The sequence below is a fragment of the Gymnogyps californianus genome, chromosome Z, assembly GCF_018139145.2.
Source record: "Gymnogyps californianus isolate 813 chromosome Z, ASM1813914v2, whole genome shotgun sequence".
Taxonomy (NCBI): Eukaryota; Metazoa; Chordata; class Aves; order Accipitriformes; family Cathartidae; genus Gymnogyps; species Gymnogyps californianus.
Genome location: NC_059500.1, coordinates 80426610 through 80442375, shown reverse-complemented (window position 1 = coordinate 80442375; position 15766 = coordinate 80426610). Strand labels below are relative to the sequence as shown.

The following is a 15766-nucleotide window of genomic DNA, read 5'->3' as shown; positions in this document are numbered from 1 at the left end:
TTGTTGCCTTAACTCTAAACTCCCAGAATGAGACTGCTGTGTAATACATACTATGCATACAACTAAAGTTCACATTGATTTATTTTTTTCCTTTTTTGGCTTTTCTTCTCAGGCTTTGTAATGTTTTTGTTTTGTGGTTGGAAGAAGAGAGTTTCCAGAAAGGAGACACGTACATTCCTTCTTTACCGAAGCAATATGATGCACATAGACTTGCCAAAGTCATGCAGAATCAACAGGTGAAGTACTAATGACGCTGGCAATCTGGGATCCAAAATTCGCTTCACTTGTTAAAATGAGTCCTCTAAAGTAGTGAGAGACTTGGTGTCACTGGTCTTTAACACGCGTACGGCATGTATGATACCTTCACAGCTCTAACTTTTTTCCTAAAAAATCCTGTGCTATCCCAGACTGCCTTCCTTTATATTTGAGCGAGGACTCATGAGTAGATTTTTTGCATATCTTAATGAGAACACAGTCCTTATTCTGTACTGTTCTGTAATTCTTTTTATGTTCTGAGATAATTTTAGAGACTTACTGAAGTTGGAACTTTAAATGACAGAAGACTGGAAGCCAAAATCTGCTCATGTTGGTAGTCTGTAATATGTGAGGTTCAGCTATAAGTTAGCTAGTGGGAAGTGTATATTATTCTGTCCAGTAAGCCTAAAGAGTTAGTATAATTAAAAAACCTGTGTGAGGGGAGATTTTGGAAGGGCATTTCCTCATGGCTGTTTTGTCTTTATTCCTCCAGTGTATGTGACTACTGGAAAGGCAGCCTGCTTTAGTCTGATTACAGTTAGTCATGCAATGATGTTTTAGACTATCTTGGTTTCCTCTGTGTTCCTTTTTTAGGAATAGAGTTTTAATAATCTGTACCCTTTCTCTCTTATACGTTAGAAATTATACTGTGTGTGCTTGTCAGATTTCTTCTCTAAGTGTCACGAATGCTTTTCAGTGGCTTATCTGTATATGTGACAAAAATCCTGCAGCTTTTTTCTTCAGTATAGATTCCCCCCCCCCCCAGTAATAATTTTCCTATGACTTAAAACTGCAGGGTCTAGTTTTATGTACTTATTTTAGTTCCCCAGCTACTGGGATGGATGCACAGTATATGGTACTGACCAAAATGGGAATGATAATTTAATTCTTTTGTGCTTTAGGATTTGTGGATGGAGTATGTCAATGTTGAACTCATACACCATGAGTTTCAGGAAGCTCTAAACCATTGGCTGCAGGTTCAGCTTGAATCACATACAACCTGTGTTTCTGCAGGGCAAACAGATTTCACCAACCCTTTATCAGGTAAGAGATAAGAATATTGTTAATGCAACTGGGCCGGAAAGAATTATTAGCATGTTGAAGCCCTGGTTTCTTTAGGAACATAATGATGTCTGTGAATAAAGATGTTAATACAGTTTGTTTTCTATGGGTACAGTACTTTGCATGAAGTTTTCATGGTGTTCTCACTAAGATGCTCATGTGAGAGGCTAACATCGATGTTTTTGGCTTAAAGTTTGCCACATCACAGAACAGCAGGTCATGTTGTGCCTAGAGCTTCATGGGTGAGCTCCCCAAAGATTCCTCTGCACAGAGCACACTCCAGACAGGCTGAATTTTCCTGAAGTTTAGATAGACAGCTGCAAGCGAAGGCAAAAGCTACTGTAACTGAAAACAGAAAGATCGTCTCTGAGGGTTTTTTTTGTTGTTGTTCCCAATGCCTTTCCCTCAAATTTTGGCACAGTGAAAGGGTTGCTCTAGCACAGAAGAGGATAAAAGTTGGGGTAGGTACATTAAGGATATGGTGAGATTGGATTTTTTGGGGGGGTGGGAGGGACTAGAAGGAAACTGGAATAGTTTCATAGGTGAATTGGCACTGTTTGGGCAAAGGAACTGAATGGGAATCAGCCGGAGGAGAGAGCTGACCTGGAGAAAGGCTGTGCTTTGGGGAGGAATTGGAGCTGACAAGACTAGAGGTGAGGATGAATTGTAGGAAAAGGAAGATGAATTTGGCTTAGGCTGGGTCTGGGAGCCTCTGTCAGATGAGGGGAATAAATGGTGTGGTAAGAGGAAGGTTGGAAGGGTAGAAGGTAGGAGTGGCTGGGGGAAACAAGGAAAGCAATGGGGCCTTGGATCCTAATGTTTGTGTGATGGAGCTGGTCATGAAAATTAGCTGTAAGAAATAAACTTTGTCAACAAAAATAGGAAGATTAGTTAAGTGATATTTTTTTTTTTTAAAAGGAGGGATCCTGAAAAACATTTGTCTAACACTGCTAACAATGTTTCATGCAAAAAAAGAATGGTTTTGTTCAGTTTCTCCTAAGCTTTTCTTATTGATAAAACTTGCTTCTGCTTTCTTTTCTAGCCAAAGAGAGGATAATGAATAATTTGAAGAAGTTTGATACTCCCAAGCCCCCTCTTCCACTCCAGACAGTGAAAGCTCCTGTGCCAGTTATTTCCTCTGCCAGTCTAGTAAGTCAGAAAGAAGCAATTCAGCTCATGCACGTGGACCTTAACATCTTGCAGCGACATGCCAAGTAAGACATAGCTGTTTTCCTTCTGCCTCACTAGCCTGTCTAGCAGTGTCTTCAGGTGCCCTTTACAGCAGCCTCATTTGTGGCGTTGGCACAAGACTGTCAGTACTTGACTACTACTTCTTGTCCCATTTTTTTTTTTTTCTTTCTTCCTGGCAATCATGTTGTTATTCCAATCCTTTAACGAAGATAAGACTACACAAGTCTTATCTAATGACTGAGATTACATCAGCTGACATCTAACTTCTACAGTTTCTTTTCTCGTTTGGCATACTTCTTAAAATAAAGCCTCCCTTCGCCTAGATTTGTTGACAATAAGTTAGTTAACCCTTTTGCACTAATGTAGTAGCTGCAGTATGAACCACTGGAGCACGCAAGAGAGAAATCTGACTTCTGGGACTATTAGCTTTGTGAGTGAAAGAGACTTTCTGTTTTTAATATTCCTACTAAGAGAATCCAGCTGAATTATTTTCAAACACAGCTGATGAATCTGTAGCTGTTCTTGTGCAATGTAGTAATTTAATAACAGTATTATAAACCAAAACAAAACTTGCCAGTTCCAAGAGAGGATGTGTCTAAACAATTCCAGCAGCAATTTTAGGTGGGCTTTTTTTTTTGTTGACCGAATCATCCCACAGTACAGCTTCTTTTGTCTGGTGGAAAATTGCATTTCCTACAGACGCTGATCTATTTAATTTCCTTCCACGTTGTCATATAGAATAATTAAAAAGAACTCATGCAGACTTGAGTAGTTTTGTTCTTATGAACCTATTTCTTTATTACTTTGAAGTGCTATTACTTTGAAGTTTTAACTCAATTTCATTTAATAACCTTTTATGTTTTCTAGGAAAGTGTCACGAGTCTTTGTACAGCACGTTAAATTGAAGTTTCATCTCTTGCTTATAAATTCCTAGCATTACTGTTTTCAATAAAGATTTTGGTAACTTTATTAATAAATGCTTTTCAGAACTGCAGCTCTCTGGGAATCTCAGCATGTTGCTCTTAATAGTGAAATATTGGACACAGTACCTAAGCTGTATGTCAATCGGGAAGAGCAGATCACCCTCCATTTGGAGTGCCGGGGAACTTCAAATAAAGGCTGTCAGGGAGCAGCTCTTCTAACCATCCAGGTTAGAGACGTGGCATCACTTCTGTTTTGGGGCTGTTGGACATGGGTAATGAAAGTGAAATGGCTGAATGGTTACAAGAATGGTAGCAGTTGACCAAATAAATCCATACACACATAATAGTTACCTGAAATACCTAATATGTAATGCTCAAAAGGAGATGCAGATCAACGGCTGAAGAGTAAGTTGTTGCATAACGTTTGTTTTGCTCTTAGCATCCATTCTAAACTGCTTCCCCATGTGTGAATGTGGGGATGTGCTCACTGATAGGAATAGAAGCATGGAAATGTTTATAGAAATATTCCCATGTTGCTTGGTATATGAATTTCTTGATCCCCCCTAAGTTTTGGTCCCTGTGGATTAAAAGTCTTACATAAAAGACATGAATTATATTAGTGTGTGATAATTAAATAGGAACATGACCAAGGATGTGTGCTTGGGCACGATGTACTAAATCTGATCAAAGCTCTCAGGGGAAAACCAGCTATATTCAGAGTTCTCTTACTGGGCTCTGCTTCATTTTTACAAATAGGTGTCAACGTCAAAGAGTTTTAGCAAAAAAATATTATTCTGAAATGAATATGTGTCTTTTTGTCATTTAGTTTGAAGGGAAACATAAAAATGAAGCAGTGAGCCAGCAGCTTCATGCTTTGCGTAAAGAAGTGAGACAACTGCAGGCAGAAGCTACGAAGCCACCTTCTCTGGGTGTTGTGGAAGCAGCAGTACATGTGGAAAATTTTATAACGTAGGTTATTCAGACACCGTTTTAGGTAGTGATGTTTTATATTTCTTTTTTTGTATGTTAGAGTTAAAATGTGGAACCTGTTTGTGTGTTTTTCGTAATGCTTGTCAGCTTGGGTCAACAACGGAGCTGGAATCCTGAGATCTGTATGTTTGTGACACAGACCTCTAAAGGAATAACTGTATTATCAGAAGGTCATTCAGCCTCAACAGGGCGCACAGTATTGTTTTCTACTTCAATTTATTGTAGTATGTATTAGAATAGCCCTTCTAACCCTGCAAAACCATGTTGAGTGATGACAGGGATGCGGTGTTAAACTTTAGGAAGTGACAAACCTGTATCCCAGCTGTCTCAGCCACAGGCTAAACTAAGTGGTTTTAATATCTCTCTGTAGGTTTTTCCCTGTTATAGTGCAGGACATAGTTCTTTAATAGAGTTATGATTTGAAGTAGCTTTTCAGTATGTGAAACAGAATCATGCAGTGGAAGAGGATTGTATAATACCACTTTTTTTTTTTTTTTGGAGGGATGAATAAATGAATTAGTCCAAGGCCCTCTTCCTCTTGAAGACCTTTTAGAGTTCATCCCAGAGGTCCAGTTCTGCAACACGATTCTTCTCAATCTTCTAGATTTCCGCTGGGATTCTTTTAGTGTAGTTGGTTTCCTACAGAGTGTACTCACTGTACAAGTAAAAATATTTGGTTACTATTTCTACACGTTCATTCTTGATCATTAGTCTGAGAAATTCTGTGGATGAGCTAGTTATTCTTGGGAGTTACATCTGTGGAATTGCATGTTCTTCAGATGATTTAATTCACCCTCAGGGAAGGTGAGGGTTTGAGCTCAATAAAACGTTTACTTGGCAATACACAAGAAAAGATTGATTCTGTTTTAATTTTTTATTGCTGAGCCTGTTAAGTAAAACGAGGTAAATTTTCTTGCAGTACAAATGTAGTTGAGATGGCCTAAGAACATGATGAACACATGATCTGAGGGAGAAATAATCTGTTGGAACTATGCGGTGAAACATCTTTTGATGATCACTTTCTGACTCTGATTATGGAGACTTTCTAAGGTTTGGAGGTACCCGTTTCAGGCAGCAAAATTACTTGAGCTAAACCTGGGACTATTCAGCCTCGATATGAGAAGGCTCAGGGGGTTCTTATCAATGTCTAGAAATACCTGAAGGGAAGATGCAAAGAAGATGGAGGCAGGCTCTTTTCAGGGGTGCCCAGTGACAGGACAAGAGGCAATGGGTGCAAACTGAGACACAGGAGGTTCCCTCTGAACATCAGGAAACACTTTTTTACTGTGAGGGGTGACACAGGCTGCCCAGAGAGGTTGTGGAGTCTCCATCCTTGGAGATACTCAAAAGCCATCTGGACATAGTCCTGGGCAACTAGCTGTAGGTGGCCCTGCTTGAGCAGGGGGGTTGGTCCAGATGTTCTCCAGAGGTCCCTCCCAACCTCAACCATGCTGTGATTCTGTGAACCCATGCTTGATTATCATGTAAGCCAGAAATACCTATCTCAAAGCTATATATTGGCAAGAAACCTTTCTTTATTGTCACAGGTTATTTTCCATATATAATCTGCCCCTCTTTTTTTTTTTTTTTTTTTTTTTTTTGCAGGGCCTTAATAAATATCTACAAGGTGCAGCCTATGCCTGCAATTAAGAAAGTCGGAATTAGTTTGTTTTTTACGTTAGTGGAATATGTGTGTGATGAAACTCAACGCAATCCTCCCACAAGGCAGTTCTTCACATCCTGCATTGAGATTCTAGGCCAAGTGAGTTTATTCTGATTTTTGGATGCTTAATGCTTATTCCAATTGCCTGATGATACTGGGGGTCTAAAACACTCAGAAGTCTGAAAATTAAATTCTAAGCTTCTATCCCATTTTCCTGTCAACTAATTGTATTATATACACAGTCTTCAGGAGGGTTTAAGCTTGCATATAAGCAAAATAAAAACTGTTGCTCTGAGATGCCTGCTTAGTGCTAATAAGTGCTCACTGTGTTAGTTAAATGCTAAGATAGGATGGATTTTTGGGCAGGTAACTAAAGTTTGGGTACTTCCAGAGCATAAAAGAGGGTTTTGGCATATATTTTGCTGTTATGGATCACTTTCTAGCTGATGTATATCTTGTCAGCCTCTATATTTAGACACCTCTCTTGTACAGCCTTGCAGTATTCTTTGTGTAGAGAGTTAGCTGGGAGTTTGCTGGTAGAAAACATAAGTGCTTGTTGCTGGTGGTAATGTTTGCCGTGGGGAACACATTACGTGGGTGCTCTGAGAAAAAGCATTAGCCTCTGCTTTGGGTCCAGGTATTTATTTTCACCTCTTAGATGCAGTTTGTTTCCACGTGCAGCTATCCTTAAGCACCTCTAACAGCTGAAGTGCTGAAAAGCTCTTCATAGCTGTAGTTCTGTTTAATTTTTTCCTAATATCAGGCAGGGCTGCCAAAATCTGGATTCGTTTTCCTTTCCTATCCCATCAGAAAAAATTGTATTTCTAGGTATTTTTAGACAACATATGTGGTCACAAGTGCTGTTCTTAAGTGTGCTAGGGAAACATGTTTATCTTGCATTGTATCTTGTGGAACAGCAGTATTTAGTTGATGTTGATCTCATACAGTCTGTCGTTTTTGAGAGAGCTTTCCTTTTTAAGAAAGGACCAAAATTGTTCTTGTCTCAACAAAAAGCTCTGAGATGTGTTTTCCAATAGATTCATACTGGGCCGTTTTTCTCCCTATTCCCAATTTCCTCAGGTGTTCATCAGTGGGACCAAGTCAGAGTGCAAACGTCTCCTCCAGACGATCCTGCAGAATCGAAGGCTCTGTACTCTCCTTTCTCCTTATTTCACTCCTGTTGCCTCTCCAAATGAATTTGTGACTTTATATGAAAAAGTTGTGGCCTTTCTGAGTGAGGATAACAGTGATGTTGTCTTCATGCTGCTGACAAAGGTAAAGTATTCGTGAATACTGCGTCTAGTTTGTGGGTTGCTTTTGTGGGTGTTCTTCCCCTAAAGACTGTGACTTTAGGCTAAAGAAGAGAGAGGTGCAAATCTGGTACTTTAAAATAACACTGACAGGTTCTATAGATCTGTGTTGCTCATCCTGAATGGTATGTGTTGTATTTAAGCTCAAGAGGGACTGGAGGCAAAAGCAAATAGGAAGCTTAAATAACCCTTTCCTAGCCCGGATAGTATCAGTATGTGCTTCCTAGGGCTTACTCTTCAGTGCACTCTTAAAGTAAGAGCAGGCTCTCGATGGCTTCTTCTGCCTGATAGCTCTGCAGAGATATTAATCAAAATAGCCAGTGAATCCCAGGTATTTTAAAAATAAAAACAAACAAACAAAAATTTGGAACAGTGTCTGAATCTTCCATCTCTGTTTGGCACCCACGTCTTTCCTGCCTATCTTAAAACACACAGAGTTAGGTAAGAGCAAGTGATTTGCACATCTGTTGTTTCAGGGCTGCATGATACTGCCTACCTGTATTGTCAGTGGAGAAATTACTATTCTGCTTAGGCTTTGATGTCGCTCTGGTTCTCTTCATTAGTTACACGGAGACAGGGTTCGGCAGCTGTGAATAGCAGGCAGTCTGTTTTGGGCATGACTCCGAGCTGTCTTTTGTGGCAACGATCAGCATTGTCCCTGCTGACCTAGGTCTCAACAGATGGCGTAGAGGCTACAAAAGCTTTGCACCTCCACCTGAAAATTTACGGACTATGGAGATTAGCCCAGTCTGATGCTTGTAAGTGTTTGTTTGGCAGCGGTACTGAAGCGTGGAAATTCAATACACATCTTTATGAACCTGAGATCCCCTGCCAGGGGGTTGTTTCATAAATTCAGGGACTTTGGCAATATGCTAAATCATAACCTTTGGAGAGTGTTACCTTGGTTTTGAGTTAGGGCTAATGAGGTGCAAATTCATTAGGTTTTTCTTAAATATATAAAAACTTCAGGATTTTTTTTTTTTCCCTGACAATTTCTCCCTTCTCCTAAAGGTGTTGCAGCTGTTAAAGCTTCTACTTACAAATGCCTCCTGTCCTCTGTTCTAGTTTGACCTTACGCAATGGTTAAATGTTGCTAAGCCACCTCTGTCTGACCGTACCAATCTTCTGGAGTCTATTCACTTGGCTCTCAATGCATGTGGCCTTGAACCTGAAGAAGATATTTTGATGCCATTCAATATCTTCTGCAAGCATTGGACTAACCTTCTCCAGTATCAGTTCCCTGATCACTATAGTGATTTCCTAAGGTTGTTCGTGCAGAGTGAGTATCTGAATCGATGCATACTAAGCCTTTTGTACAGAACTCTTCTGGCTTAAAAATATGAACTGCATGCAGTAGAATTAAATAGCAACAAATACGGAATGATTTAAACTTTCTTAAGTTTCTATATGCACTTTTATGTGCATGCTATGTGATACGTTTTTATCAGACATATTTTAGCTCTACTAGAAAGAAACCCCCTTCTGCAGATCAAAGTATGCGCAGCAGTGACAACAGATGTTCAGCCCATATTACAGGAGAAGGATGGAGGAGAGGTTTCTATTAATGGAAGCACTTATTAATTATAATTATGCCACAGTCTGTAATGCAGCATCCTTGTTCTTGAGCACTCTTCAATGTCAAACTGAGAACAGGAATTATGGAGACCTGGGACTGATACTGAAATCTGCTGAAAATGTCCTGGCTGACATTAGAGGCTACCTATAATCCGATGTGCTTCTAAAATGAGAACAAAAGTACTTGACTTTCTGTCAAACCGTATGTGCTGAGGCAGCAACTGTCTCTTAATATGTGTGTGTAGCCAGGGAGGTACTAAGTGCCTGGGAAAGTCTCTAAGAAGAGAGCATGTAGATGCCAAAAGGGAATGTTAAATTACTTATGTTTGGGAATTAGAGGTATCTCTCACCCTTAAACTTGGGGCTTTCAAACTCATGCCTCTACCTCATTTTTTTATGTAGTAGGGAGCTCTAATTTCAACCTTTTCTGACTCGTATTGAGAAAGGGACTAATATCCTTCTCCTGGTTTTCACAAATGCATTCCCTTCTCTTTCTCCTAAGGCTCATCAGAGCAGCTTCTAAGCCCTGACTGTTGGAAGGCATCACTTAAGGCTTTGGGATGTGGTTCACCAGTGACTGAACAGGGAAGCTTCAAGAAAAGTGATTCTACTGAAAGTCCTGTATTGCGGGATGCCGCAAAAATTCTCCTCTCTGCAGAACAGGTGGGTGCCTCTTTGGTTGATTTATTACGTTTTTCAGCTGAAACAGATGCCCACCAGTGGCAAATAACACTGCTGTGCAGTCTTTCTGTAGCTGATTAATAGTTTCCTTCTTTTTACAGGTTAGAGAGACAATAGAATGGCTTTCCATGTCTTTCTGCAAACTCCGACTGGCTTCAGTGGACTTCAGGACTTTTGGCCTGTTTTCAAAATGGAGTCCTTATGTGGCTGAAGTGAATAAATTTCTGGAGTATCTTGTTAAACGACTTATTGACACCGAAGTTGCCAATTTAGCCAAGAGCCTGTTGGCAGTAACAGAATTCTAGCAGGTAATGTGTCTTAAAAGCAAATTACTTAAGAACGGGCACTCAGTTTCTCTGATTTCCTCTGTTAAAGACCATATGAATATACAGTAAAGTCTTCTTGCTCTGCTTTTGTAGAATGATGAGAACATTAAAATACATACGGGAAATGTTGATGCTACTTCATGGCCATGTGGTACTTGATGCTTTATCTTTATGTTGTTGGAGGAAGCTTGTTTATATTTGAGCTTGCTTTAAAATTATTTTATGAAGAGATCATACTTTCTTCAAAGAAAAATACAGTCTTTTGCACTGAGCAGAGGTTTGGGAACGAGGGACTACTGAATTTCATCGTGTGACTTTGATTTGGAGAAAATTGCCAAAACACCTTTTATTTTACTATATGCAGGTTTGAAGAGTGAATCATCATTATGCCCATGATCTCAGACATGTTAAAGTGATTTTAATAAAACACCTAAGCAATGCAAAATGCTTATGACTGTTGTTAAAACAACCACATTATTAACCAGAGTTACTAATAAGCATATTGTATTTTAAATTTTTATTTGACCAGGAAGAACTGATTAAATGTTGGAATAAGCAAAGGACATTGTATTCAAATTTGGAAAAGCGTAATATATTCGCTGTTGCTGATTTGAAGGAAAAAAAGCAACTTCTTTGTTTTGTTTTCTTCTAGCATTGCAGTCCTTGTATTCAGTCATTGCTGGACTCTTTAAACCATGGATACTGGTCTTGGATAAGGAAGATGCAAGGTATATATTGCATTTTAAAATTAAATGAATTTTTGCTAAAGTAAGGACTGTAGCCCTGTAAGAATGGCTTTCATTGTTACCAGTTTTTTCTAATTCATGACTGTATTGTGACCTTCCATTTAAATAGCTGTTACTTGTGTCATATTCTTAATAATTACAGAATTAATTCACGACTTAAGTCAAATTTCCAAGGTTTGGATTGAATAATTATTTTAGATACAAGAAATATCTCTGCTTCCTGACCAGAGCTTGGTTATGAGAAAAATATGGATTGCAATCGGTTCTGAAAACACTGAAACTTGAATTTTAGATTCCTTTTTTTAGCTTCCATAATATCTATAATGCCTTAGTTTAAAACAAAACAAAAAAGCCAAACAAATTCAATCCCAAATGCCAGTAGTATGTTAAGAAACTTCAGGCTAAATCGGTCCTATGATGGTCTACTGTCTTGTGTACCTCTGTCTTCACATGGACAGTTATTTGTAATATTATATATTTAGATTTTACTTTCTTGCAAAACCAAAAGCTTTTTGAGTTGTGAGCACATCTTTAGCACTTAATTAGAAGGTTGACTGCAGGTGGTATGTGCTGTCATTCAGAAATTCCTGCATTTTGGTCTTTGAGTTATGAAATATCAAACAAGTAATCTCTGCTAACTCAGTTGTATCGTGGACCTTCCTTGTGACACTAAAGTAGGTACCTGTTCTAAGGAAGAAGAGGACAGTCCCAAAGAGTTGTGTTTGAGAGACCTGCTGATACGTGTACTATATTGATTTACTATGCTTTAGAATATTTATATCGTTTAAGTGTTTATGATCTGGTAACTCAACACTGAAATTTGTGTTTCTTCACTGCTTCTTTTTTTAAGTAACCAGCCCTGCTACCCTTGGTTAGAGAGTGACACTCCTGTAGCATCTACCGTGGTCTGTTTGTTTACAGATTGCATCAAGCTTTTGCACGAGAGCTTTAAAGGTGGGTGAAGTCCACGCTATTTTAATGTAGTGGCACTTTCTGTTCTATCAGACCAGAAAAGATTTTTGATTGAGATGTGGGACGTGAGGGGATTTTGTTTGTTATGAACTTTTAGCCAAGATGATCACTGCAGTGGTACCAAGAGCATTTCTTTATTTCATCCTTAAAAGACAGCTTCTTTCCTTGGCTAGGGTAGATAACGTGATTGATAAATGCATATCTGTCAGATAACAAAGTTAATCTGAAGGAAAGCAAAACAAAATGAGCTGTCATGAGGAGTGTGTGACTTCATTCCAGGTCTGTATGTTGTTCCTATACAAAGTATGCGGTAGCATGTCACGATGACCAATACGTGTGTCTCAACAGCTAGTCTTGGGGCTAATTTAATCTCCAGGATTGATCATTTTGAGCTCCTATTTAGCATTGCTTATTGTGCCTAATGTGTAGTTAGACATAGGAATGGAAAAAATTAATTTCACAATACCTCTCAACTTTTAGGGGTGAACTAGATTCAAACTTATCTTGTAAAAATAAATAATTAAAAATAACATATTATTGTGTGTTTTATAAAATTTGAGATACATAAGATCTTTTTTAAAAAAAAACAGAACAACCCAACATAAAAGCAATGAAGTCCTACATGGAAGGAGTATTTTATAACTTCAGATTATTGTCCAGCAACTCTTCAAAAGATCGAGGAAGGGCATGAAATCATAAGCTTCCCCGCTTGTTGATTTGGAGAAAAAAAACCTAAAAGCTTAATGTGCATTTTTTTTTCTTTGACGAATGTATTTTAGTGTAACTTGCATTTATGGTTTTTAATCTTCAAAATTGGACTTCCTTCTGTAATCAAGATTTCCCTGAATTTTTTCTGTTGTTAATTCAGCTCTTTTCTTTGAATCTAGATAAGCTGTTGCCAAGCCACCATGGGGCTCTCTGGTTACATCTGATGCATTACTGTGAATGTTGCACAGCCCCCAAAATGCCGGAGTTTATTCTCTATACTTTCCATACTGAGTTCAGAAGGCTGCCGTGGAAGGAGATGCATCCAGACCAGATGCTTATGGAAGAGTTCTTTAAAGTGAGTACACGGCATCTGTTGAATTAAGTTCATAATCAGTGTTGCCCTTGAAAATAACTGGAGAGCTGGAGACAGTTCTTTCAGCAAGTAAGCTTTTAAAGTTGGGGGGTTTTTTTGTAGCATTCACAGCTGCTGATTTTGTGATTGATTTTTGTGAAGGAGTGCTATTGAGTCTTAGACGAAGTTGTAGGGAGCTATAAAGCTGGCAGTCTTTGTAATCTGTCATTACTCTATCTGAATGTCTCATTTATTACATATATATTTGATATGTGTTTAGTTAGAGCTAATATATTTTACTATTGCCATGTTGTTCTCACTTCCAAGTTGTCTGAGACAACGTAAAGCTGCAGATAGGTGTGGAAATGCTCCAGGATTTACTGCTTATCTGTTTGGGATGAGTTGTTCTTGCAGTTCTCAACAGGCTCAGAGTTTCTTTGTTTCTCTTAGAGTGAAGAGAAATGGATGCAATCATGCAGCTAACAGTTTGTAATAGATTATTTTTTTTCTGGTTTGCAGTAGATTGGTATTCTGTACTGGTTGTTTGAGAGGCTTAGAAAGTTATATGTGCAGCTCTTCTGGTGGGGGGCAAAATGATGGAGAAGTGGCATCTGTCTGCTCCTCTGTTGACCTAAAATGCTGCTGTGGATTTATAGATGGCTAAGGAACTGAAAAGTATGAAAGTGTTTATATGTTACATTGTTCCATGTGCTTGTCTTTTTTTCCTTTCTCCTTCCTAGATTGAAAGAGGCAGCCCCAAGAGTTGTTTCTTATTCTTGGGTTATGTTTTATGTGAAATAAACTGGGTCAGTGTCCTCTCCGATGCCTGGAATCCCAACCCTCATCCTCAGACTCACAACATGATTGTCTGTTTGCTGTATATGATGGTCCTGTTGGCAAAGGAGGAACAACTTATAGGCAAAGAGGTAATTTTTGGAAAGGTTCGTACCTGTCTGTCTTAAAAGAAGGATAATCCTTTGCTAGCAAGGGCACAGGAGGTGACTTCTTTCTCACTTGCAGAATGATTAACTCGAAAGTGTTTTTTGCATAGGTAAAATGACCCAAATAGTATTCCAGAGATGGCCAAGACTAATTCCTTATGTGAGACATTTTGTATCACTCGTGAAAAAAGAAGAGCTGCTGTTCATTTTAAGAAGCTTTTATAGGTGCTGTGATCCAGTAGTGTTGTAAAGAGTAAGCAAATAAATACAGACAGTTTCCTGGAGTTACAAAATGACACTCTGGATTTTGGAAAGAACAAATAAGTGTGTTAGTTTCATTAGTGTTTAAAAAATCATTGTTGTTATATGAAGCTACTGTGCAGTTGTTCTTCCTTTCATCGTTAAGCATGGGATGCTGCGTAGCATAGCTTTCTTGTCTCTTAAGCCAGACCTTAATGAAAATGTCCATTTCCTTTTCTCTTTCCTGTTTTTGGAGAGCCTTAGTTATAAGCACATGCAAAGTAGAGGTAGTATTAGCAAGAATTTACGTATGCACCTATAATATATATGTACATGTTATGTGCACCTATGTATAGGTGCCTATGTATTGCGCATGCATGTGTATATATATGCATGCGCAATATTGTATATAACTTAAGGTGAAGCTTTTTCTGACAGCCTGAGCGAAAAGAGTGTCCAGCGTCTGCCCGGTTTGATTCGGGCAGTCTGGCGACGTGAGTGCAGGAGCAGCTTTGACTGTGGCGTTCGTGCCTGCAGCGCCTGTGGTGCTGTGAGAAGAATTGGGAGGCTCACTGAGCCACGTTTATTCTGTCACGGCCAGTCGTGTAAATCTCTGCTGTGCCTTGCTTCTTTTTCTGAGTGGCAAATACGAATGTGTGGAGGGATGGTAAGGAATCGTTCGTTTATGAAAAGCTTATGCCTGGCTCTGTGTCTTACTGTGCATGTTCGTGATGTTTTCCAACCCGATCTTCAGTACTGGTCACACTTCAGGTTGGTTGTGTTAAGCACAACTCAGCAATGGGATTAGTCCCTGTGCAGTTAGGAGCAGCACTTGATCTAAGCGTAGTTTTTTTCATAGCTGTCTAAAAAGGAAAATACTTATTTATCTGCTTGAACATGTTTTCTCAGGAATTATAAGTGTTGTTCAGTCCTTACTCAGAACTGTTTTTGCAAACATTTATTTCTTACTATAAAATGCTCCCCTCCTAACTCCCATATGATGTGATGACAAGTCACAATGATGTAACAACATCTTGAAGACCAGATATATCTTTAAGAAGCTTGGCACTGTCTGCTTCTGATGAGTTACTGAGGACAGATTACTTCATCTGTTGAATCCTAGGCTGAGTTTTCTTGTTCCCTTGTTCTGAAGGGGGATTTGATCATCTCTGATTTCTCAGCACTTTTCCCATTTATGGTTGCATTCCAGTATTTCTGAATTGTTGGAGTAGGAAAGAGAAACACTGGGTGTTAGGATGAACTTTCCAAACCCTGCTTTTGCCGAGAGCTGTGTGTGAGTAAATCTAGCACAGTCTCATTCAGTCCATTGCTTCTGGAGAACTCTTCCAGAGGGTCTGGGTAATCTTCAAGAAGTCCCATTTCACATCTGCCAGCTTTCTCCCACTTGCAGCTTCTTCCATTTGCCACTTCCTCTGAGGCATTACAAGATGCTGTGTCAAGATGTCACCAGCAGCCTTTAATCAACATTGTATTCCAGTTGAGGAAAATTACCGGAGTTCATGTGCTTTGACCTGAATGTACTTGCTTATCAGAAGCTTCTCAAGCTTCAAAAGATACCTGTTTGTACATTGTATGAGTCAGCCTCAGGAATTCCATCCTAGCCTCCAGGAATGTGTTAAACTGACACGTAGTCATTTGTTTTTTACCTCCCAGAACGCTCCTGACACCTTAACCTAAATCTCAAACTTTCTCAGCCCTGTCTTCCACTGCATGAGCAACTTGAGAAGTACTTGATGTACCAGTGTAATGTTCTTGTTGATGTAGTCTAATTCGGGTTAGTTCTGGATCCTTAAATTCTTTAGGTTGTGTT

At 39.1% G+C, this 15766-nt stretch overlaps 1 protein-coding gene across 1 annotated transcript in view; it reads left to right on the top strand.

Moving 5' to 3' along the window:
- EPG5 (ectopic P-granules 5 autophagy tethering factor) overlaps positions 1–15766 on the top strand; it is a 59854-nt gene that overhangs the window by 32825 nt on the left and 11263 nt on the right. Inside the window, 14 exon segments of the mRNA XM_050913644.1 lie at positions 113–236; positions 1158–1299; positions 2360–2531; positions 3496–3658; positions 4258–4400; positions 6027–6183; positions 7165–7359; positions 8460–8673; positions 9472–9632; positions 9752–9940; positions 10637–10704; positions 11573–11676; positions 12582–12757; positions 13495–13680. Coding sequence (XP_050769601.1) covers positions 113–236; positions 1158–1299; positions 2360–2531; positions 3496–3658; positions 4258–4400; positions 6027–6183; positions 7165–7359; positions 8460–8673; positions 9472–9632; positions 9752–9940; positions 10637–10704; positions 11573–11676; positions 12582–12757; positions 13495–13680 — 2194 coding nt within the window.